This window comes from Barbus barbus (assembly GCF_936440315.1).
Source record: "Barbus barbus genome assembly, chromosome: 28".
Classification (NCBI taxonomy): domain Eukaryota; kingdom Metazoa; phylum Chordata; class Actinopteri; order Cypriniformes; family Cyprinidae; genus Barbus; species Barbus barbus.
Genome location: NC_136756.1, coordinates 29857650 through 29881179, shown reverse-complemented (window position 1 = coordinate 29881179; position 23530 = coordinate 29857650). Strand labels below are relative to the sequence as shown.

At 41.1% G+C, this 23530-nt stretch overlaps 1 protein-coding gene across 1 annotated transcript; it reads right to left on the bottom strand.

Moving 5' to 3' along the window:
• Positions 1-113: 113 nt before the first annotated feature.
• Positions 114-23390, bottom strand: znf366 (zinc finger protein 366). Its single transcript, XM_079383062.1, has 6 exons — positions 23087-23390; positions 19768-20424; positions 14390-14785; positions 11551-11742; positions 1366-1540; positions 114-1129 (listed from the first exon to the last, which is right to left on the bottom strand). The coding sequence occupies exons 2-6, from the start codon at positions 20368-20370 to the stop codon at positions 843-845; spliced, it is 1653 nt and encodes a 550-aa protein (XP_079239188.1). The 5' UTR covers positions 20371-20424; positions 23087-23390; the 3' UTR covers positions 114-842.
• Between the last annotated feature and the right edge of the window lie 140 nt (positions 23391-23530).

The window sequence follows — 23530 nt, the reverse complement described above, 5'->3', positions numbered from 1 at the left end:
AATAATCTAGTTTTCCATTTAAAGTAAGATTTTTGGAAGGTATTTTTCTTGTTTTAAGCAAAAACTTACAATATTTTGATACATTTTTCCAAAAACAAGACTTCAGTCATTTTGCTTCTCAAGTAAATTTATCTTTATTGAAGAAAAATCAAAAACACTAAGTAACAAAATAATAATAATAATAATAATAATAATAAATAGAAAATATTTTTTGCAGTAAATGCAAAAAAACAAAAAAGAGCTAAGAATTGTGTTATTATTATTTGCCATGAAAATGTTTTATAGTATTGTTTAAATAGTAAGATCTTCATGATGATTGCTTTATAATCTAATTTTCCCTCATAATTCTGTGCTGCTGTCAATGTATTTAAAATTCAAAAGTTTCATCTTTAAATGAATTTATTGTATTTAAATATTGATCAGCGTTCACACTGCAGTTGATTCACAGGCAAATAAAATCATCTATGTGTTTACAAAAATACAAAACTATCAGAAATCATACAGCAGTCAGTACTGCATCAACCCATTCATCATTCATTTATCAGAAGCACCTCCATTGAAGGCAATTAGCACTAATGGTCAGAAATATAGCAGTTTTCTTCAATTATATTAATTTCATTGAACATTATGAAATATTAGCAAGTAGACTAAACATGCTACACGTCTTCTGAAAATCAAGATACATTTACACTGCAAAAAATTATTCTCTTACTTATTTCTGTCTTGTTTTCTAGAAAATCATTTTTTGCAGTGTTCGTAGATTTCTGTACATTTTTCACATGAAAAAATATTTAAAACATCATCATTCCCAGCGTGTCTGTCAGTCTCTGTCTTGTTGTCCATCAGAAATCGTCCTCTTTATCGCTGTAGAACGTGTGGTCTGGTTTCTTCTTCTGCTCTTCGTCGTTGGCCTCCTCTTCCTCCTCCTCTCGGGCCTTGTAGAGGTCAGGACTGTACTGGCTCATTCGGTACAGACTGTCCTCGTCTTCTTCTCGACCGGAGCTCCCGCCGTCAGACTGAGACAGACGCAGCTGGTTCTTCTGGGACAGATCGAAGGGCTCCTCCTGACCGATGCGGGACAGGATCCGCAGAGGACCGGAGAGACACAGCCGTCCTCGTCGCCTGAAGACTGAGAGCATCCAGAGACATCATCAAGATCATGCAAGACCAACAACAGAATGCAAAAAATGTTTTTCTTACTTAGTATTTTTGTCTTGTTTTCTAGTATAATTATCAAACAATTCTTGAATCAAGATGAATTTACTGTACAAGTAAAATGACTTCAGATATTATGTCTTGTTTTCTGTAAAAAACATAAAATTTGTGTTCTAATCATTTTGGTCACCCCTGTTTAAGGCTTCTTACCGCGAGCGTCCAGGCCTTGGTCCATGATGCCGTGTTTGACCTTCATGTGGCGGGTCAGGTTTCCCTTCAGCGTGAACTTACTGGCGCAGTAAAGGCATTTGAAGGGTTTGCTGTCAGAATGCAAGTGCATGTGGCCCATCAGATTATGCATTCTGTTAAACTCCTTTCCACACAGCTGTAAAGAGAGTAACTATTCAGAAATCTTTGACCTGATAAAGCACTATTAGACTTACAAATTATTTTAAGGTGTCCTTGTTACACGTTACATGTACTTACTATTATAATTACACATAATTACATTCAAATAACCCTAAACCAAACTCTAATCCTATCCCTAACCATTCAGTAAGTACATGTAGCTCATTAATATTACTCAATACTTAAATATATAATTACACTGTAACAAGGAAACCTTAAAATAAAGTGTAACCAAACCTGTTTCTCACATTTTCGAGTTGATATCTCACAATTCTGACTTTTTTCTCACAATTCTAAGAAACAAACTCAGAACTGCAAGAATAAATAATTAAATAAAATAAAAAAGAGGCAAAATTGCCTAAGATAAAAAAAAAAAAAGTCACAATTACCTTATTGTTATTTTTTACAATACAAAACAAAAAATCAGAATTAATTAAAAAAAAAAAGAATTTGGGGATGCAAAAAACTACATAAACTCTCAATTTCAAGGGAGAAAGAAAGTCAAAATTCTGAGACAAAAAGTCACAACTACCTTTATATATATATTTTTTTTCCATGGAGGAAACAAAAATACAATTGCGAGATGCAAATCCAAAATTGTGAGAGAAAAAAGGTCATATTTGTGACAAACTCGCAATTGCAAGAAAAAAGTCACTTAATTTAGAGTAGGCTAGTTTCTCAGAAAACAAGACTTTATATAATTTTATATAATTTTATAATTTTGATTCTTAAGTAAATGTATCTGGATTTAAAAATATGTATTTGTCTGTTGTGGAAAATAAGACAAAAACATGGAAGAAGGACATCACTTTTCACAGTGAATACAGGACATTTATATTATTGAATAACTGGCATATCTTACGTAATATGTCCAGATATTTTGTTTATTTTTGTTCTGCCAGCAAAATGAATTTGGTTGCAACTCTAACAATCATGACAGTTTGTGTAAAAAGACAAAGCAGAGAATTTATTTTCTTCGCCGTCTCAGGTCTTTAGGAGCATCACAACAGATTCTTGTATTATTCTTTATGTCTGTAATTATGAGTTTCTCACAGTAGTGCAATTCTGTTTGGTACATGAGTTTTCTGTTAGGCGAAAGACAAAGTTGAGGAACCACATTAAAATGTGTTCAAAGATAGAAGGACAGCCTCAAGAAAAGTTATATGAACTTTCTTATCATACGAATCACAAGAATATTGTTTCTAATCAGTCATGTGTTGTATAATGAATTGTGCTTCTACCATCTAATCGTCGATACAAGGTCCCAAGAATCAAGTGAAATTAAAATATTCTTTTGTACATCAGGATGTCCTAGAGCTGAATAACGTACATGCTATTTTGTTTTTATTATATTGCATTTACTGTGTCTATGTCTATTGTGACTTGTGTTTTGTTGTTTGTAAAGGGTCATAAGGGTCCATTTTTTTAAATCGAGATTTATACATCTTCTGAACGCTCAATAAATAATCTTTTCATTGATGTATGGTTTGTAAGGACAATATTTGGCTGAGATACAACTATTTGGAAAATCTGGAATCTGAGGGTGCAAAAAAACACATTTAAATTTGTCCAAATGAAGTCCTTAGCAATGCATATTACTAATAAAAAATGAAGTGTTGATATATTTACCATAGGAATTTGACAGAATATCTTCATGGAACATGATCTTTACTTAATATTCTAATGATTTTTGGCATAAAAGAAAAAATGATAATTTTGACCCATAAAATGTATTGTTGGCTATTGCTACAACTATACCCCAGCGACTTAAGACTGGTTTTGTGCTCCAGGGTCACATATCATATCATATCATATCATATCATATCATATCATATCTGTATGTAGCAAAATCAGACTAATGGAGTGACTGGTTGCCATTGTATGAAAGCCTACAAAAACCTTTACCAAAGTGCACAGCCTCTCATGACGTATATTTGAAAGCATTTGTAAGTGGAAAGAGAAAGTTACAGTAGACTGAATCATGACAGTCGTGAGTTTCTCTCAGGAATATGAAGGAGTTTGCAGGAGCCAGCGGAGGGCTGGACCGTTTCTCCTCTGCTGTCCTTCCTCTGCGCTCTTTTTTTATTTATTAGGGTGGTCCTTTCCTTTCCTTCAGGAGGATAGAGGGACTGTAAACTGTCCAAACGGACCGTGAGAAAACAGGAAGTGCTCCTGAGCTCAAGAGAAAGCGAGATGAAATCTATTTGTGTGGCCTGTTCTCGGGGGACGAGAGAGCCATTGTTACACAGTCAGTTTGTGCAGCGATATCCTTCCTATAGACGAAGAGACACTCAACTGCCAAAAACGTATCTGGTCATCGTTCGGACCGGCCCAAGGTCACACGCATTCCAAAACAACCAAGAATCCACGAAGTGTTAGATGTATTTACATCCTTACTACACTTTACATTCAGAATCAGAATCAGAATCAGAATTAGCTTTATTCGCCAAGTGTGTGCAAACACAAGGAATTTGTTGTGGTTTTTAGGAGCTCTTGGTACAAACATAATACATAACTCAATAAAGAACTGAATTCACATCCCTCCACTTTAACCCATTAATCTAATCCGTTTCTGGAAGCAGCTTTACATTATAATACCCAACTTTGGTCCTAGTTATTCAAATAACAGGGTTCCCTATCTGTCGGTCACTACGAGTTATGTCGTGACGACATAGGAGATTTACTTGGAAGCCCCAAACATCTTTGACTTAAGAGAAAACGCCAATGAAAATTGGCTAGTGGATTTTGCATACCTGAGCCACTCCCCGTACATACGGGTATAAAAGGGCGACAGGTGCATCCACTCATCAGATTTTTGCTTCGGAGCCAAGTGGATGAAGACTGTGCTGCTCTCCACAAAGCCTCATCTTTGTTTTGTTCCGGTTGGCGTTACGGTGCAGACAGCGGAGTCCCTTTCACCAGCGATTCCCCTGGGCACTTAAACTGAAAGAGCAAATCTAAAAGAGCAAATCACGGACGAAGATGCCGTTTTTTCAAGATGCCGTTTCCGCGGATGACGGACACGATCGTTGTCTTCAGTGTCTGGGTCTCCAGCATGCTGAAGCTGCGTTCGTGGATGACTCATGCGCCTGTTGTGACGTATGAGCATGACATCACTGCGATCTCGCCTTTCCTTTCTGAAAGGATTGGCACCCTCTGCCGCCACCCGCCCCGGTCTCTCTGACTCGAGCAGAGACTGCCGGCTGGCGCTCTGGGAGATCTGAGGGTTACAGTAAGAGCCTGTCCGCCGGGTACGTCCCCACGGACCTCTTACTCCTCACGCAGCGAATGTCCCGTCCGGCTCCCGGGTGATTTCACTGGTTCGTCCCACAGGACGCCCAGTATTTCATTTGGTGTGCCTCCCGAGGATAGGATGTCGATCGCAGCATCGGGGGATGGGTTTACGTCCGATGAAGGTGCAGCGGGGCTACCCCCCTCGGGTGTGGTCGCCACCGCTGCACCGGACCCAGAGTTGACGGCCATGCTTGCCCGGGCAGCCGTGTGCATCGGGCTGGAGGTCAACAGACCGCCCAGTCCCGAGCCCTCGCGGCTGGATGATTGGTTTCTCGGAGCGGGGTGCGGCTCACAACCGCGTTCTACTCCAGTGCCTTTCTTCCCGTAGGTGCATGAGGAGCTGATGAAGTCGTGGATGGCCCCTTTCACGGGCAGAAGCCGTTCGTCTGTCTCCTCCATCCTCACTACCCTCAATGGTGGGGCTGCCAGGGGGTACGCGGGCATTCCCCAGGTGGAGAGAGCGGTCGCGGGGCACTTGTGCCCGCGAAACACCGCCACTTGGAGGAATCGTCCGCGTCTCCCGTCCAAAGCCTGTAAGCTGACGGCTGCTCTTGCGGCCAAGGTTTATAGTGCTGTGGGCCAGGCAGCCTCCGGGGAGACGCTCCCATCTCCCCGGTTGGGCTGTTCGGCGACACTGTCGAGGGATTTGCTCAGCAGTTCTCGGCAGTGCAGTGACAGACAGAGGCAATCCAGCACATCCTGCCCCGGCGCAATGCACCGGCAACGGTTGCCCCCGGGTCCAGGCCTCTGTCTGCTCGTCGCTGTGGGCGCCCCCCTGCGTCCTCCAGAGCTGCTCCGCCCCATGGCAAACCAACACCTGGGCCGGTGCGTCCAGCCTCTCGCAGGAGGGCGGCGCCCCCCGCGTCCCAGCCGGGCCCCAAGTCGTCCAGGAGATCGACGAAGCGGCCCTGACGCGGGCAACCCGCAGATGTTGGAGTTTGCTCTTTCTCAGGAGACGGCGAAGATAGCGCCGCTCCTTCCCCCGGAGGAGGGCCGGTGGAGTGTCTTGTGTTCCCTTCTGTTTCTGTTCCGCCGGTGGCCCAAGGGCCAGCGGTACCCACAATTTCACAGAAAGAGCAATTTCCTTTTCATCCGGGTTATCGGGTTCACGGGTTGACAGTGTGCGACGCGCTGCATCCTCACTCTCGCCCGCGACCCATCTTGCCAGCGGCCAAGAAAGTGTGGTTCGGGGACGCAGTGCCTCCCCACGCACCTCTAGCCAGTCCCCTTTGGGACCCAGGGAGTTTCGGTAAGGATGCTTCAGAACGCGCTGCCTTCTGTACCATCCAGCCCTACTCCTCTGCGCTGCACCACCGCAGGTACGTCGATTGTGCCGTTGGAGCCCCTTGTACGGCGTCTGGAAGCGTGGCTTGCGCTACCCAGCCCGTCTCGGTGGCTCGCGCGCACAATTCAACACGGCTACGCCATTCAGTTTGCCAGGCGACCTCCCAAGTACAGCAGAGTTCTCGAGACCTCAGTGTTAGCTCGGAACGCCCCTGTCTTGCGCGAGGAGATTGCTGTCCTCCTGGCAAAGGATACAATCGAGCCGGTCCCTCCAGCCGAGATGAGGCAGGGGTTTTACAGCCCTTATTTCATCGTACCCAAGAAAGGCGGTGGTCTTCGACCAATCCTGGATTTGCGAGTCTTGAACCGGGGCCTGCACAGGCTCCCGTTCAAGATGTTGACGCACAGGCGCATGATCAGTTGCATCCAGCCCCAGGATTGGTTTGCAGCGATCGACCTGAAGGATGCTTACTTTCATGTTTTGATCCTTCCGCGACACAGACCGTTCCTACGGTTTGCGTTCGAGGGTCGGGCATGGCAGTACAAGGTCCTCCCCTTCGGGCTCTCCCTGTCTCCCCGTGTCTTCACGAAGGTCGTAGAAGGCGCCCTTGCCCCGCTACGGGAAGTGGGCATCAGGATCCTCAACTATCTCGACGACTGGCTCATTCTGGCCCAGTCCCGAGAGCAGTTGTGCGATCACAGGGAGCTGATGTTATAGCACCTCAGCCAGTTGGGGCTTCGGGTCAACTGGGAAAAGAGCAAGCTCTCCCATGTGCAGAGAATCTCTTTTCTCGGTGTGGAGTTAGACTCGGTGAGTATGACGGCGCGCCTCACGGACGAGCGCGCCCAATCAGTGCTGAACTGCCTGAGTTCCTTCGGAGGCAGGACTGTGGTGCCACTGAAACAGTTTCAGAGGCTCCTGGGGCATATGGCATCCGCACCTGCAGTCACACCGCTTGGATTGCTTCATATGAGACCACTTCAGCACTGGTTGCACTCCCGAGTCCCGAGGTGGGCATGACGCTGCGGTTCACTTTGGGTGTATATCACACGGGAGTGTCGCCGCTCCTTCAGCCCCTGGATGGACCTTGCTTTTCTACAGGCCGGGGTGCCCTTAGAACAAGTGTCCCGGCATGTTGTTGTCACAACAGATGCCTCCAGTACGGGCTACGGGCAGGCAGTCTCGGGGCTCTGGACGGGGCCTCGACTGCTTTGGCACATCAATTGCCTGGAGCTGTTGGCAGTGCATCTGGCCTTGCGACAGTTTCGGCCACTGCTGCTAGGCAAGCATGTGTTGGTCCGTACGGACAACACTGTGGCAGTGTCATACATCAACCGGCTGGGAGGTGTACAATCACGCTGCATGTCACAGCTCGCCCGCCATCTCCTCCTCTGGAGTCACACGCGGCTCAGATCGCTGCGTGCTGTCCACATTCTGGGGGAGCTCAATCGTGCGGCCGATGCGCTCTCACGACAGCTCATTTTCCCCGGAGAGTGGCGACTCCATCCAGAGACGATCTGGCTGATCTGGAGTCTATTCGGGGAAGCTCAGGTAGACCTGTTTGCTTCCCGCGAGTCTTCCCACTGCCAGCTACATTTCTCCCTGACCGAGGGGCCCCTCGGCACGGACGCACTGGCACACAGCTGGCCTCGGGCTTTACGCAAATATGCATTTCCCCCAGTGAGCCTGCTCAAGGTCAGGGAGGACGAGGAGCAGGTCCTGTTGGTCACGCCGTATTGGTCCACCCGGACCATATGGCACCCGCGTCCAGATCTGTGGAACCTTTATGTGTGGCTCCTGGACGGGATGCGGCAGACTTAAGTGGTCTACCACAGGCCGTGGTAGACACCATCACTCAGGCTAGAGCTCCTTCAACAAGGCAAGCCTATGCACTGAAGTGGAGTCTGTTCGCGAACTGGTGTTCTTCTCGCCGGGAAGACCCCCGAAGATGCACAATTGGAGTAGTGCTTTCTTTCCTGCAAGAAAGGTTGGAGTGTAGGCTGTCACCCTCCACCTTGAAAGTGTATGTGGCTGCTATCGCGGCCCATCACGATGCAGTGGACGGCCAGTCCCTGGAAAAGCATGATCTCATCGTGAGGTTCCTGAGGGGTGCCAGGAGGTTGAACCCCCCCCTAGGTCACCCCTAATGCCCTCCTGGGACCTCTCTATCATCCTGGTTGGACTTCAGAGGGGTCTCTTTGAGCCGCTGGACTCAGTCAAGCTGAAATTCTTGTCAGCTAAGACAGCGCTCCTGACCGCGCTCACTTCCATCAAGAGGGTCGGGGACCTCCAAGCATTTTCGGTGAGCGAAGAGTGCCTTGTGTTCGGGCCGGACTACTCTCACATTGTCTTGAGACCCCGGCCTGGATACGTTCCCTAAGGTTCCCACCATGCACTTCCGCGATCAGGTGGTGAACCAGCAAGCACTGCCTTCGGAGGAGGCAGATCCAGCCTTAGCGTTGCTGTGTCCCTTAAGAGCATTGCGCATATACGTGGACCGCACACGGAGCTTCAGAAGCTCTGAGCAGCTCTTTGTCTGCCACAGAGGTCAGCAGAAAGGGAAGGCTGTCTCCAAGCAGAGGTTGGCCCACTGGATAGTGGATGCCATCGCCTGGGCGTACCTATCCCAAGGCGAGCCGTGCCCCCTTGGGGTGAGGGCTCACTCCACACGGAGTGTTGCCTCCTCCTATGCATTGGCGCACAGCGCCTCTTTGGCAGACATCTGTAGAGCTGTGGGCTGGGCGACACCGAACACCTTCACGAGATTTTAAAGTCTCCGCGTTGAGCCAGTCTCTTCCCGTGTGTTGGGTAACAGGTAAGTGGCGGGAAGAGTTGGCCGGTGTCACGTTTGCTGCACCATTCCCCCTCACCCGGGGATACGAGCGCCTTTTTTCCTCCTCCAGTTCAGTTCCCTGGACGGCGAACCCTGGTGGAGTCCTCCAGCACCCCCGGCAGTCAGACTGGGTGGATCAGTCTGACGCCAGGCCCAGTTCTGGTGCTAGCTCGTCCGGGTCTCCGGTCAGCCCCTGTACTCGGCTAGGTGTCCGTATGGCCTGATTCCCTTCGGGTAATCCCACACGTGTATTCGTTCACGGTACGGTTTCCCTCACGGTAAACCCGTGTCTTCCTTTTGACAGAGCTCTGTCAGGCCCTGCTGGCAGCCCTCCTCCCTACTCCTAGGTAGGATCTGCCCCAGGGTCCAGTCGTATGTAGCACTGCCCCAGGCCTGGGCCAGTCCATATCAGTGTCTCCACATGTTACCTCCCTTCGGGCAGGATGTGGCCTCCGTAGCGCCCTTCTCCGGAAGGCTCGCTTTCCTGTCGTTACTGCCAAGCTGTAACAACAAATAGGAAAGACTTGAAGCGGTCTTTCATACAAGGTCGAAATCCCTTCTGATTTATTGGGGAAAGGAACAGCGGCTTGGCTATCTCCAGCAGCAATGTACTCAGTGGTCCCTGCGGGCACCAAGGTTAGTGAATTTGCGCTGGGGCGATGGGAAGATTGCGACCTTCACATGGCATTTGTCTGTCACGCACCAGCTTGTCAACATCTGCATGCACAAGGTCGTGACGGGGTCCAGGTTGTGGCGCTTTCCATGTGACCCTTATGTCGTCACGACATAACTCGTAGTGACCGACAGATAGGGAACATCTCGGTTACGTACGTAACCCTTGTTCCCTGATGGAGGGAACGGAGACGTTATGTCCCCATGCCACAATCTTGAACCATCGCTGGTTGCCGAGGACTCGTTCTTGGCTCCTCAGCGAGTAAAACCTGATGAGTGGATGCACCTGTCGCCCTTTTATACCCGTATGTACGGGGAGTGGCTCAGGTATGCAAAATCCACTAGCCAATTTTCATTGGAATTTTCTCTTAAATCAAAGATGTTTGGGGCTTTCAAGTAAATCCCCTATGTCGTCACGACATAACGTCTCCGTTCCCTCCATCAGGGAACGAGGGTTACGTATGTAACCGAGACGTTTCTGCAGGTCAAAAAAATTCTTAATTCGCATTTTTGCTATTTAAGGCTTTAAATCAGAGCAAAAAGTCTTACATTTTAAAGTCATGGCATTAAATGTTGCATGCAATGCAAAGAAAAAAAGAAGCATATCTTTCTCAGTATTTTTGTCTTGTTTTCCTGTAAAAATAGGGATGCAGATGTCTTAGAGATGCAGAATGGAGCTATGAAGTCTTGTTTACTGAGAAATTTACTGAGTTTATGCTTAAAATTAGAACAAATATCTGTCAATTAAATTTCCCTTTGAATTAAGTAGATTTTTCTGACTCCATCTGCAAATATTTGTTCTGATTTTAATCATTAACTCACTTCATTTTGATCAGTTTATCAGAAAACAAGACTTCTTTTCTTAAGTCATTTTGCTTTTCCAGTAAATGTGTCTTGATTTAAGAATCTTTGGACATTTGCACTGGAAAATAAGACAAAAATACAGAGGAAGAACATAACTTTTTTTAAATATCCAGACATCCTTAAATAAAGATGGAGATGAAGTCTTGTTTTCTGAGAAATTGAATAAATGAAGTGAGTTTATGATTAAAACGAACAGATATCCGCCACAGAGGATTGAAAACTTTTTTTCTGACTCTATTGACAGATATTTATTTTTGTTTTAAGCATAAACTTGCTACATTTTTATCAGTTTATCAAAACTTATTTTGTTTCTCAAATAAATGTGTCTTGATTTAAGGATCTTTAGATATTTGCACTGGAAAACAAGACAAAACTACTGGGCAAGAACAGCACTTCTTTGCAGTTTGATCAAAAGGTGCAGTACAAGTTATTTCTGTATTCTTTCTGTGGTCTTTTGGAAAATTATTTTAAAAGTAATGGAGATCTGTTGGAAGTTGTAAAATTTGAAGCATTATGTGACCGAGGACCACAAAACCAATCATAAGGGTCAATTTTGTGAAATTGAGAATTACGCATCATCTGAAAGTTGAATAAATAATCTTTCCATTGATGTATGGTTTGTTATGATAGGACAATATTTGGCTGAGATACAACTATTTGAAAATAATAAATATTGAATATTGAAAACAATCAGCGTTTAAATGAAGTCCTTAGCAATGCATATTACTAATTAAAAATGAAGTTTTGATATTTATGGTAGGAAATTTACAACATATCTTCATGGAACATGATCTTAATATCCTAATGATTTTTGTCATAAAAGAGAAATGTATAATTTTGATCCATACAATGTATTGTTGTCTATTGCTACAAATATACCTGTGTTACTCATGACTGATTTTGTGCTGCAGGGACACATATTATGTTTTGTACAATTTATTCCCCTTTTTTTTTCATTGCTTGGTCTTAAAAACTCTTAAACTGGCCTTCATCAGACCTGCAGAAAGCCTGGATGAATGGTGTTGAGTCGGCGACGCACCTTGCATTTGTAGGGCTTGATGTCAGAGTGGACGATCATGTGAGCCTTGAGCGTCTGCTTCTGGACGAAGCTCTTGTAGCACAGGTGGCACTGATACGCCCGGATGTTGGTGTGAATCAGAACGTGCCGCTTCATGTTGGCCAACAGCGTGAACTCACGGCCACAGATGCGACACTTGTGCTCCTTTACTCCCTAAAAGATGAGGATGAACAGTCCATGAGAAACCACACGAGACTGGGCAGTGCGCTTATAGATCAGATTTACAGTTATGCATTTAGAAGACGCTTTAGATTGCATTTACAGTTTGCATTTGATAAGTTCATGCATTCCCTGGAAATCGAACCCATGACCTTAATGTTGCAAGCAGGAGGGTGTTTGAGCTACAGGAATAGATATGAGGAAACTAGGTTTATATACTGTAAATGCATGCTTCTCTGTTGGTTTTGCTTCCATATTTTATAATGGACATCAAGTAATGACACATTCTTATCTCACAAGATGTAACTAAATATTCTTTATCAAATCATGAAATTGGCTTATTTATGTTTCTAAATGTCGCTTGAATTTTGATGGTTTTTAATGTGATAGATGGCCAATAATTCATAGCACAAACCATTTTTATCGTCATATTTAATGCTTCTTGGTTTGTTTTTTATGTATAGTAGTTTTCTTGATGATTATTGCAGGACGAGGGTGTCCCACTGCAAAAAATGTGTTTTTGTCTTGTTTTCTAGTATCAATATCTAAACATTCTTGAATTAAGATGAATTTAGTAAAATGATTTAATAAAAAAAAAATAGTGCTGTCAAACATTTAATCGCGATTAATCGCATCCAAAATAAAAGTTTTTGTTTACATAATATACGTGAGTGTACTGTGTATATTTATTATTATATATAAATACACACACATGCATGCATATGTTTAAGAAAAATATGTTAACTTTAAAATATTTATAAATAATAACAATTATATTAATATAAATATATACGTACATGGAAATATTTTCTAAATATATACTGTATGTGTGCATATTCACATATACAAAATAAATATACACAGTACACACATGTATATTATGTAAACATAAAAATTATTTTGGATGCGATTAATCGCGATTAATCATTTGACAGCACTAAAAAAAAATTTAAATGTTGTTATTTTTTGCTTAAAACAAGCAAAAATATCTGCCAATGGGGTAAGAAAAATTGTCTTAATTCAAATGCTAAACAAGATTTTCAGAAAACAAATCATAATATCTTAAGTCATTTTACTTGTACAGTAAATTCATCTTGATTCAAGAATTTTTAGATATTCATAAAACACTAAGATAAGATAATTTTTTTTGCAGTGCATAACCTGTTCATGTTTCATCTGTCTATTCATCTACTGTACCATGTGACTTCAAATTCGACTTGATACTTGACGTTTGTCATTAGCAACAGGAGAAATGGGAAGTGTTTTCTTCTTCCTTTTCAAAGTAAGCCTCCATTAACTAATTTATGGTTAGTTGCATTGATGTATCTTTGCATTGTTTTGTTGCTTTTATACAGCGCAAGTTACAAAAGACAAACAAAAGTAATTTGTCAATAGTCGTAATATACAATGCCAAGTTTATTAGACTTAATTTTTTTACTTGAGAAGCAACATCTTGTTTTTCTAAAAAAAAAAAAAACTGATGAAATTAAATTGAGTTTATGATTAAAACAAGAATAAATATCTGCTAATGGAATCAGAAAAATGAACACTGTAATTCAAAGGGAAAACAAGTGTATTTTGCTAAATCCTTTGGCTGATTTTTGAAAACACAATATTTTAAGTAATTTTGCTTTTCAAATTAAATGCATTTGATTTAAGAATGTTTAGATATTTGTACTGGAAAATGAGACAAAAAATACTAATGATGAACATTACGTTTTGCAGTGAAGTTAATACACTGAAACAATATTTTGAACAATTTTCAAGTACAGTTTTGAACAGTTCTAGTAATATTTTGAATTACACTGAAAAAAGTTTTTTCACTCGGAAATTGCTTGTAAATTTCACAAATAATGACAAAAAATAACTGAATTAAACATGGAATTTTAAAGTAAAAAGACTTAATTAATACTTTCTTGTAAAAAAAAAAAGTAAGTTTATTTTTAGATTTTCCATTCTCATTTTAATTGTTAAAGTTTTAGTAATTTTGTTGTGTTTTTGCTATTTTTATTAGTTTTTTCTTTTTAAATATTAAAGACTGAAGTTGTTTTCTACTGTAATAATCTTTAAAAATACTTTCTAGTGTAGTTTTTATTTTTGTTTTCCAATCTCATTTTAATTTAAGTTAAAAATTTTGTCATTTTGTTGTGTTTTTGCTATTTTTATTAGTTTTTTTCTTTTTAAATATTAAAGACTGAAGTTGTGTTTTCTACTGTAATAATCTTCAAAAAGTATTTTTATTTTTACATTTTATATTATAATTTTAATTTTAGTCACAGGTTTAGTAATTTTGTTGTGTTTTTATCATTTTTATTAGTTTTTGTTCTTTTTTCAAATATTAAAGACTAATATTTTTAGCGTAGTTTTTATTTTTACATTTTCCATTCTCATTTTAATTTAAGTTAAAATTTTAGTAATTTTGTTGTGTTTTTGCCATTTTTATAATTTTTTTCTTTTTAAATATTAAAGAATGAAGATGCATTTTCTACTGTAATAATCTTCCAAAAATATTTATATTTTTACATTTTACATTCTCATTTTAATTTTACTTCAAGTTTTAGTAATTTTGTTGTGTTTTTGCCATTTTTATTAGTTTTTGTTATTTTTAAATATTAAAGACTGAAGTTGTATTTCCTCTTACCTTGTGTGTGAGCGTGTGCTGCTTGAGATGGTGCGACTGGACGAACTCCATCCCGCACTCGCTGCAGATGAAGGGCCGGATGTCCTTGTGCTTCATCATGTGATTCTGCAGCTGGCTGGGATACTGGAAGCTCTTGCCGCATTCGCCGCAGTCGTACTGCACGGGGCCGCGGTGCACCGTCAGGTGGCGTTTGAGCTGCGCCAGCGTGGGGAAGTCGAGGCCGCACTCCACGCACACGTTCTCCTGGCCGCGCTCGTGCTTGAGCTCGTGAGCGCGAAGCTCGCTGGGATACGCGAAGCCTCGGCCGCAGACGCTGCAGCTGTAGGGCTTGACGTCGCTGTGCTGCATCATGTGCCTCTTCAGGTGGCTGGTCTGCGTGAAGGCTTTGTGGCACACCTGTAGGCAGGGTTGGACAAAGATGCATAAAAATATATTTTAAAGGGGTCATCGGATGCAAAATTCGCTTTTACATATTGTTTGAACATAAATGTGTTCGCAGTGTTTGTACACATCCACTCTATAATGATAAAAATCCATACAGTGCTTTTTAAAATCCCTATAAATAATATCCCCTTTTTAAAAATCAAGCCATTCTCAGATTCTTGGCTGTGTGACGTCACACAGGCCCAGGCCCCGCCCACGATTGTTGATTGACACTAGCGTTTTACCTTAGACCCGCCCTGAGTTTAGTTTTGACGCCAGAGCAGATGTGGACAAGATTGCCTTCTAAGCGATTGAGGTGTTTTGTTGTAATAATGAACATAGCAATAGTCATTTACTCCCTACATCTGAGCCGCTGAAGACACAGTGGATTATGTTTGTTTTTGAAGGAAATGCACTTTAATGTGTTTGTGTTCGCGACGTGAGTATACGTTTTTTTTAAATGTATTTTTGCAAATCACCTTTCTTAATAACGTGCTAGTTAGCAAGTTCTGCAGCTAAACGCGGCTAAAGTAAACAGTCTCATGAGAACTGCATTGCCCCATGGAAGAGAGGGGCGGGGTCAGTGGAGCTCATTAGCATTTAAAGAGCCATGCACTAAAACAGCTCGCTGTGAACAGAGCTGTTTTTGACAAGGTAAAATGTGTGTTGTTTTACACAACCACTGAGAAATTTTAACCAAAGTATGTTATAGACTTTTCATTAAGACCCTAAAGAATAATATCAACTTGTGGAAAATGAGCATCCGATGACCCCTTTAAAATAAAATACCAAATACCTTAACTCTTTCCCCGCCAGTGTTTTTGAAAAATGTTGCCAGCCACCGTTTTTGCTGATTTTCACTAAAATGTCATGGTCCCCAGAATATTTTGTTGTATGAATATCTAAACATGCAATACATCAAAATAAAGATCAAACCCTCTACTTTCAAACAAACAATCAGTTTTATTCTAGCTTCAAGCACTGTTTTTTATCAACACTTGAATGTAGGTAGGTGTCATTAAAAAGCAACATTTTAAGCAAAAAGCTGACAAAATCGCATTTTTATTAAATACTACATGTGGATCATATTCAGTAATACAGGTCCTTTTCAAAAAATTAGCATATTGTGATAAAGTTCATTATTTTCTGTAATGTACTGATAAACATTAGACTTTCATATATTTTAGATTCATTACAACACAACTGAAGTAGTTCAAGCCTTTTATTGTTTTAATATTGATGATTTTGGCATACAGCTCATGAAAACCCAAAATTCCTATCTCAAAAAATTAGCATATCATGAAAAGGTTCTCTAAACGAGCTATTAACCTAATCATCTGAATCAACTAATTAACTCTAAACACCTGCAAAAGATTCCTGAGGCTTTTAAAAACTCCCAGCCTGGTTCATTACTCAAAACCGCAATCATGGGTAAGACTGCCGACCTGACGGCTGTCCAGAAGGCCATCATTGACACCCTCAAGCAAGAGGGTAAGACACAGAAAGACATTTCTGAACGAATAGGCTGTTCCCAGAGTGCTGTATCAAGGCACCTCAGTGGGAAGTCTGTGGGAAGGAAAAAGTGTGGCAGAAAACGCAGCACAACGAGAAGAGGTGACCGGACCCTGAGGAAGATTGTGGAGAAGGACCGATTCCAGACCTTGGGGGACCTGCGGAAGCAGTGGACTGAGTCTGGAGTAGAAACATCCAGAGCCACCGTGTACAGGCGTGTGCAGGAAATGGGCTACAGGTGCCGCATTCCCCAGGTCAAGCCACTTTTGAACCAGAAACAGCGGCAGAAGCGCCTGACCTGGGCTACAGAGAAGCAGCACTGGACTGTTGCTCAGTGGTCCAAAGTACTTTTTTCGGATGAAAGCAAATTTTGCATGTCATTCGGAAATCAAGGTGCCAGAGTCTGGAGGAAGACTGGGGAGAGGGAAATGCCAAAATGCCTGAAGTCCAGTGTCAAGTACCCACAGTCAGTGATGCTGGTGTTGGTCCACTGTGTTTTATCAAGGGCAGGGTCAATGCAGCTAGCTATCAGGAGATTTTGGAGCACTTCATGCTTCCATCTGCTGAAAAGCTTTATGGAGATGAAGATTTCATTTTTCAGCACGACCTGGCACCTGCTCACAGTGCCAAAACCACTGGTAAATGGTTTACTGACCATGGTATTACTGTGCTCAATTGGCCTGCCAACTCTCCTGACCTGAACCCCATAGAGAATCTGTGGGATATTGTGAAGAGAAAGTTGAGAGACGCAAGACCCAACACTCTGGATGAGCTTAAGGCCGCTATCGAAGCATCCTGGGCCTCCATAACACCTCAGCAGTGCCACAGGCTGATTGCCTCCATGCCACGCCGCATTGAAGCAGTCATTTCTGCAAAAGGATTCCCGACCAAGTATTGAGTGCATAACTGAACATAATTATTTGAAGGTTGACTTTTTTTGTATTAAAAACACTTTTCTTTTATTGGTCGGATGAAATATGCTAATTTTTTGAGATAGGAATTTTGGGTTTTCATGAGCTGTATGCCAAAATCCTCAATATTAAAACAATAAAAGGCTTGAACTACTTCAGTTGTGTTGTAATGAATCTAAAATATATGAAAGTCTAATGTTTATCAGTACATTACAGAAAATAATGAACTTCATCACAATATGCTAATTTTTTGAAAAGGACCTGTAATATCAAAGTAAAGATGCAGTAGATGGCTTCCATCAGTATCTCAAAGCTTGCACAGTCCTTTTACACTTTCTGGATTGACATTTCACTCTGTAACATTTTTAATTTATATGCGGTTAGTGTTGATGAGCACATTATTTTTCTTTGCATATGCTTACACATGAGATCGCTCGTTTCTGTGTCTTCCTGGTCTGTGTTTTTGATCGAGTTATTCTAGACTCATTCATGAGATGCATAACAGCACCCCCGAGCGTATAACAGTGAAAACACAGAAAATGTATGTATCAAAATAAATTATTATATTTTTGTATTTTAAAAATACTAAAAAATACTTTTACAAGGAAGCATGGAACCTTCCATGATTTGGGCTATTTGATGTATCCCTTCACCATTACACTGACTCAGGTGATGAAGTAAACAATGCTTGATAGCAACAGCTTTTCTCTGTCCGAGTCATGCAATAAATCTGACATATGCAACCAATATTCACAAATCCCTGTGATCTCCCAGATGAAGGTTAGTGTTAAAGTAACCAACACTTTAATGTTTAACAGTTTGCGAATGACTCATAATTGTATCCTAATTTAGTTACTTGGTGTTTGGTAACGAATCACTGACTCAATGACAACCAAGTCATTCATAAGAAGACAACTGATGGCACCTGTATTCATAGCAACTAGTTTCTAACTAATTAATCATTTGATTGTTAAACATAAATATAATAATATATAATTGCTAATGCTTTTATCACGGTATACTGTATTATCACGGTATTGGCTGCGTTCCACTCCACTTTTATGATGTATTTCCACTGGCATGTAGCGAGCGCAGCTTGTTTTCAATTCATTGCTTTGGATGTTAAGCTTAGACGCTCGCGCGGTGCATTATGGGACTGAAAGCTGCACGGAGAAAGCGTTGAGAGCGGCTAAAAGCATCAAAAAGGTTGGACATTCCTTGACTTAATGCAAATATCGAGTTAAAAACGCTGGGCGACAACCAATCGCTGTGAAAAGTAGATGTATGTAAAAGTTTGACGTATGTTTCCGAGTGTTTCCTAAACTAGTGGATTACTGAGCTAAAATCACTTGTTGTTGAAAAAGTCATATGTGACCCTCGAGCACAAAACCAGTCATTTGGTGAAATTGAGATTTATACATCATCTGAAAGCTGAATAATTAAGCTTCCATTGATGTATGGTTTGTTAGGATCGGACAATATTTGTCTGAGATACAACTATTAGAAAATCTGGAATCTGAGGGAGCAAAAAATCCTAAATATTGAGAAAATCTCCTTTAAAGTTGTTCAAATGAAGTTCTTAGCAATGCATATTACTAATCAAAAATTAAGTTTTGATATATTTATGGTAGGAAATGTACAAAATATCTTCATGGAACATGATCTTTACTTAATATCCTAATGATTTTTGGCATAAAAGAAAAATGGATAATTTTGACCCATACAATGTATTTTTCATTATTGCTACAAATATAGCTGTGTTACTCATGACTGCTTTTAGGGCTGCATGATTAATCGAATACGACTGTTATGCGCATCTCGTCAGTAAAGCCGGTTCTGTGATTAGTAGTAAATCTCCATCAAGTGCTTTCAGATGGACGGCATTTACTACACAGAGCTGTAGTTCACTGACAAGCTACGCAAAACAAATCGCAGACGATATAATCAAAGATATCATTCGCGATAATGACAGCTGTTTGCGTAGCTTCTCAGTGAACTACGGCTCTGTGTAGTAAATGCTGCTCCATCTGAAAGCATGTGAAAATACTACATTTACTTCTACATTAATTTTTACTCCAAACTCATTTCATAACGTCATTCGAGTGTTTGAAATAAAACCTTCTGTGAGAGGATGTGGCTTCTTACACAGAATAAGGCACGAAACATATTTCATAGTTTTATAAGGAAAATTATAATAAGAACAACTCGGATAAACCAAATATTGTCATGTGTTTATTAGTCACGTTGAATCAATGAAAGCAATTAGCCTAAATCATCTGTTTATTCAGCTGCAGAGATAGAGATTTCCTGGATTTCTTCTTCGGGGTGTATTTGGAGTTTCTCTGGCCTTCGGATGGAGATTTACTACTGATCACAGAACCGTGCTTCACTGACAAGTTGCGCATGACAATCGCAATTTTTTTGCCTAACCGTGATTGCGATTTCTTTTCAGTTTATCGTGCAGCCCTAACTGGTTTTCTGCTCCTGGGTCACATATGGCATTTCCGAATACCAGCACAAATGTCTACACACCTGGCACTTGTGCGGCCGCGTGCCCTTGTGCGTCAGCATGTGTGTGTGCAGGTGGCTCAGTTGCTTGAAGAGTTTCCCGCAGAGGTTGCATTCGTGCGGCTTGATGCCGCTGTGGCCCAGGATGTGTGTGATCAGGTTGTATTTGGAGGTGTAGGATTTCTCGCACATGCGGCACTTCCAGCGTTTCTGATCGCCGCCCACATCTACGTAGTAGCTCTCATCCACATGCACGTTCAGCTTTTCCGGTTTGCTGGCTTCTTGGCTCCTGCGGCGAAACCGCGCAGCTTCGGTGGGGTAGAAGGGGTTCGGAGAGAGATGGAGGAACGGGAACGGGACCAGTCTGGGATGGAAAGAAGGGAAGTAGGGAGCAGGAGAGCGCAGGAGTATTGGCGACGAAGGCCACAGCGGCAGCGGCTTCACCATCTCCTGCTTCACCTGGATCACGCGATGGAGACGCAGCCGGTTGAGGTCGATCATATCTGGGATGAATCGGTGTGGCTGAGGCATGACGGGGTGAGGGAGAGGATAGGGGAGAAGAGAAAGGTCGACGCTTCTGTTGGAGAAGTCCTCTGGACGCTTGCGTTCGCTCAGGGTTGGATCCATGCTGGAGGTTTCTAGACGTTCAGATCGTGAGCGTGAGAATCGTCCATCACCTGCCTGCCAAAACATGTCGAATGAGTTACTGCATTCATGCATTTGGCAGATGCTTTTATGCAAAGTCATTTGCATTGCATTCATGTTTGATCAGTTCATGCATTCCCTGGGAATCGAACCCATGACCTTGGCGTTGCAAGCACCACTCCAAAAAGTTTCTTATTCCGTGTTTTTTGTCTTGTTTTCCAGTACAAATATCTAACATCCTTAAATCAAGATACATTTACTTAAGTCTTGTTTTCTGAAAAAATGCATCAAAAAGTTAATTTATGCTTAAAACAAGAAAAATTAGGGTAATAAATATAACCTTGTTATTAAGATGATTTTGCTGAGCCCACTGGCAGATATCTTTCCATTTTTAAGCATAAACTAATTTAATTGTCAGATTTCTCAGTTATTTGGCTTTTTAAGTACATGTATCTTGGTTTAAGAATGTTTTGTAAGATAATCATTTTTGCAGTATTGGCTGTAAATTAGAATCCTGTTTATTGCTTTCATGCATTTGGCAGATGCCTTTATCCAAAGTCATTTGCATTGCATTCTTGTTTGATCAGTTCATGCATTCTCTGAATCGAACCCCTGACCTTGGTCAAGCTCCACTGCAAAAAATGATGTTCTTCCTCTGCGTTTTTGTCTTGTTTTCCAGTACAAATACCTAATCATTCGTAAATCAAGATACATTTACTTGAGAAGCAAAATGACTTCAGTCTGAAAAATACATCAAAATTAATCAAGTTTATGCTTAAAACAAGAATAAATGAAATAATAAATATAATGAATTTGAATTAAGATTATATTTCTGAGCACTCTGGCAGATATTTTTTCCCTTTTTAAGCATAAACTCACTCAATTTTCAGATTTTTCAGTTATTTTACAAGAATTCTTTGTACAGGAAAACACAAATAAGAGCAGCTACAGGACGGCATTACGGATGAACTGATCTTGACTGACTTTGTTGTAAATTACAACTACAAATCCCATGTATTGCATTCATGCATTTGGCAGAGGCTTTTATCCAAAGCGATTTGCATTGCATTCACGTTTGATCAGTTCATGCTCTTACTCAGTATTTTTGTCATTTTCTAGTACAAATATCTAAACATTCTTAAATCAAGATACATTTACTGGAGATGCAAAATAACTAGATATAACTAGTCAGCTTACAATAAAGCTGACTTGACTTGACTTGACTTGATATATATAGTCTTAAAAACGAGTTAAAATGAAGTGAGTTTGTGCTTAAAACAAGAAAGAAATCTGCCAATGGGGGTCAAAAAATAATCTTGTTTTCCTTTCATTTAGTTTCATTCTCTGACTCCACTGGAGGATATTTTCTTGTTTTAAGCATAAACTCCATTCATTTTGATGCATTTTTCAGATTTTACAGTAATTTTGCTTCTCAAGTAAATGCATTTAAGAATGTTTATGTACTAAAAAACACTAAGTAAGATCTTCACTGGCTTTGTTATTAACTAGAACTAGAAATCCTGTTGTGAGGCTGATTCACACTACTCCAGAAAACGTCGGATCTGTCGGTGTTTGTTGGAATAGTGTGAACCGGATCAGACAGACAGACGTGGCACTCTCTTCCTCTCTGCTGTTCCTCTGTGTTTCATTTTCACTGCATTTGGACTGGAACTTCTCTTTTTCATTACAAGCCATTAGCTGGAGCTGTCATTTGAGCAGATTACAATCAAACTATCACAGCAGGGAAATACAGTCCAGCTCAGAAACAAGCCCAACTAATGCAAACAACACCGAATACTTCTGCTTTAAACAGACGAATGACGTCCTAATGACACAAACACTGACAGCAGCCAGAAACTATCCTCAAATGAAGAATTCACATGCATAATCAAACTAAACACTACATGCACTAAATACAGAAATCAGTGTTTTATAGTCTGAGTGTTTTCCTTTACACAATACATGATGATCTGACAAGCATTTTGCATATTAGATCATATTTGCATAACTAAAACATGCAGTTTAATATAAAGCCAAAATCTGCACTGCAAAAACATAATTTTCTTGTTTTCCGGTGCAAATATCTAAACATCCTTCAATTACGATACATTGATTTAAGAAACAAAATTACCTGTTTTCTGAAAAATATAGTAAAATGAAGTGAGTTTATGCTTAAAACAAAACAATTATCTGTCAAAGGGCTCAGAAAAATCAACTGAATTCAAAGGGAAAGCAATTTTATTTTTCTATCCCTATTGACACATATTTGTTATTGTTTAAAGCACAAGTTAACTCAATTTTGATCTTTTTTTCAGAAAGTAAGACCTGTTATGATAATTTTCATCCAAAATAATTATCTTTTGATTTTAGAATCTTATTAATACTGAAGAAGAAAATTATTTTTGCAATGTGTAGTCTATATACACTGAAAATGGATGAAATTCAGGAAATATAAAATATAAGTATATTTTATATATGTATATTGATAACTATATCATCTGAAAAATACATATATTTGAATTGTTATGGAAGTTAGAGGTTATTTTTTAAATACAGGCTTGTTTTGAAGTCAATTTTCAGCATGTGAGCGGATCATATGAATATTTGATCATTACAGAATCTATATTGATCCATGACTGAACACCTGCACCATGTAAAGCGCATCGGTGTGTGTGTGTGTGTGTGTGTGGTCTCTTACCTGTCTCCTGCTCGGCTCTTCTCACAATGAGCTCCAGCCGCACAAACAGCATTTGAAGTGACTTAAGAAAGAGAACAGGAACAATCACTTTGTTCTCATTTTTCAGATGAGTACCTTCGCAGAGAAGGAAGGAAGGGAGGGAGAGGAAGTCAACAAGCCTTTGCTTTCCTGCACAAAAATAAGGAAACACTAGATACACATCTCCATTCCTCTTCGAAATGCTGCGGAGAATTGAAGCGACCGCATTCATGCTGGAGATCAGAGCGAACATACGACCAGCCTCTGATTTCTCCATCTCTGCACTGATTTAATGTGTAACGTTACATGCAAACCACCCTGACTGATGACCTTTGACCCCTACCCATAATGCTACACGGCTGTCCTGTTTAAAAGTCATTCCCTGCATCCCAATGTGCATACTATCCACCCTATCTGCCCTAAATA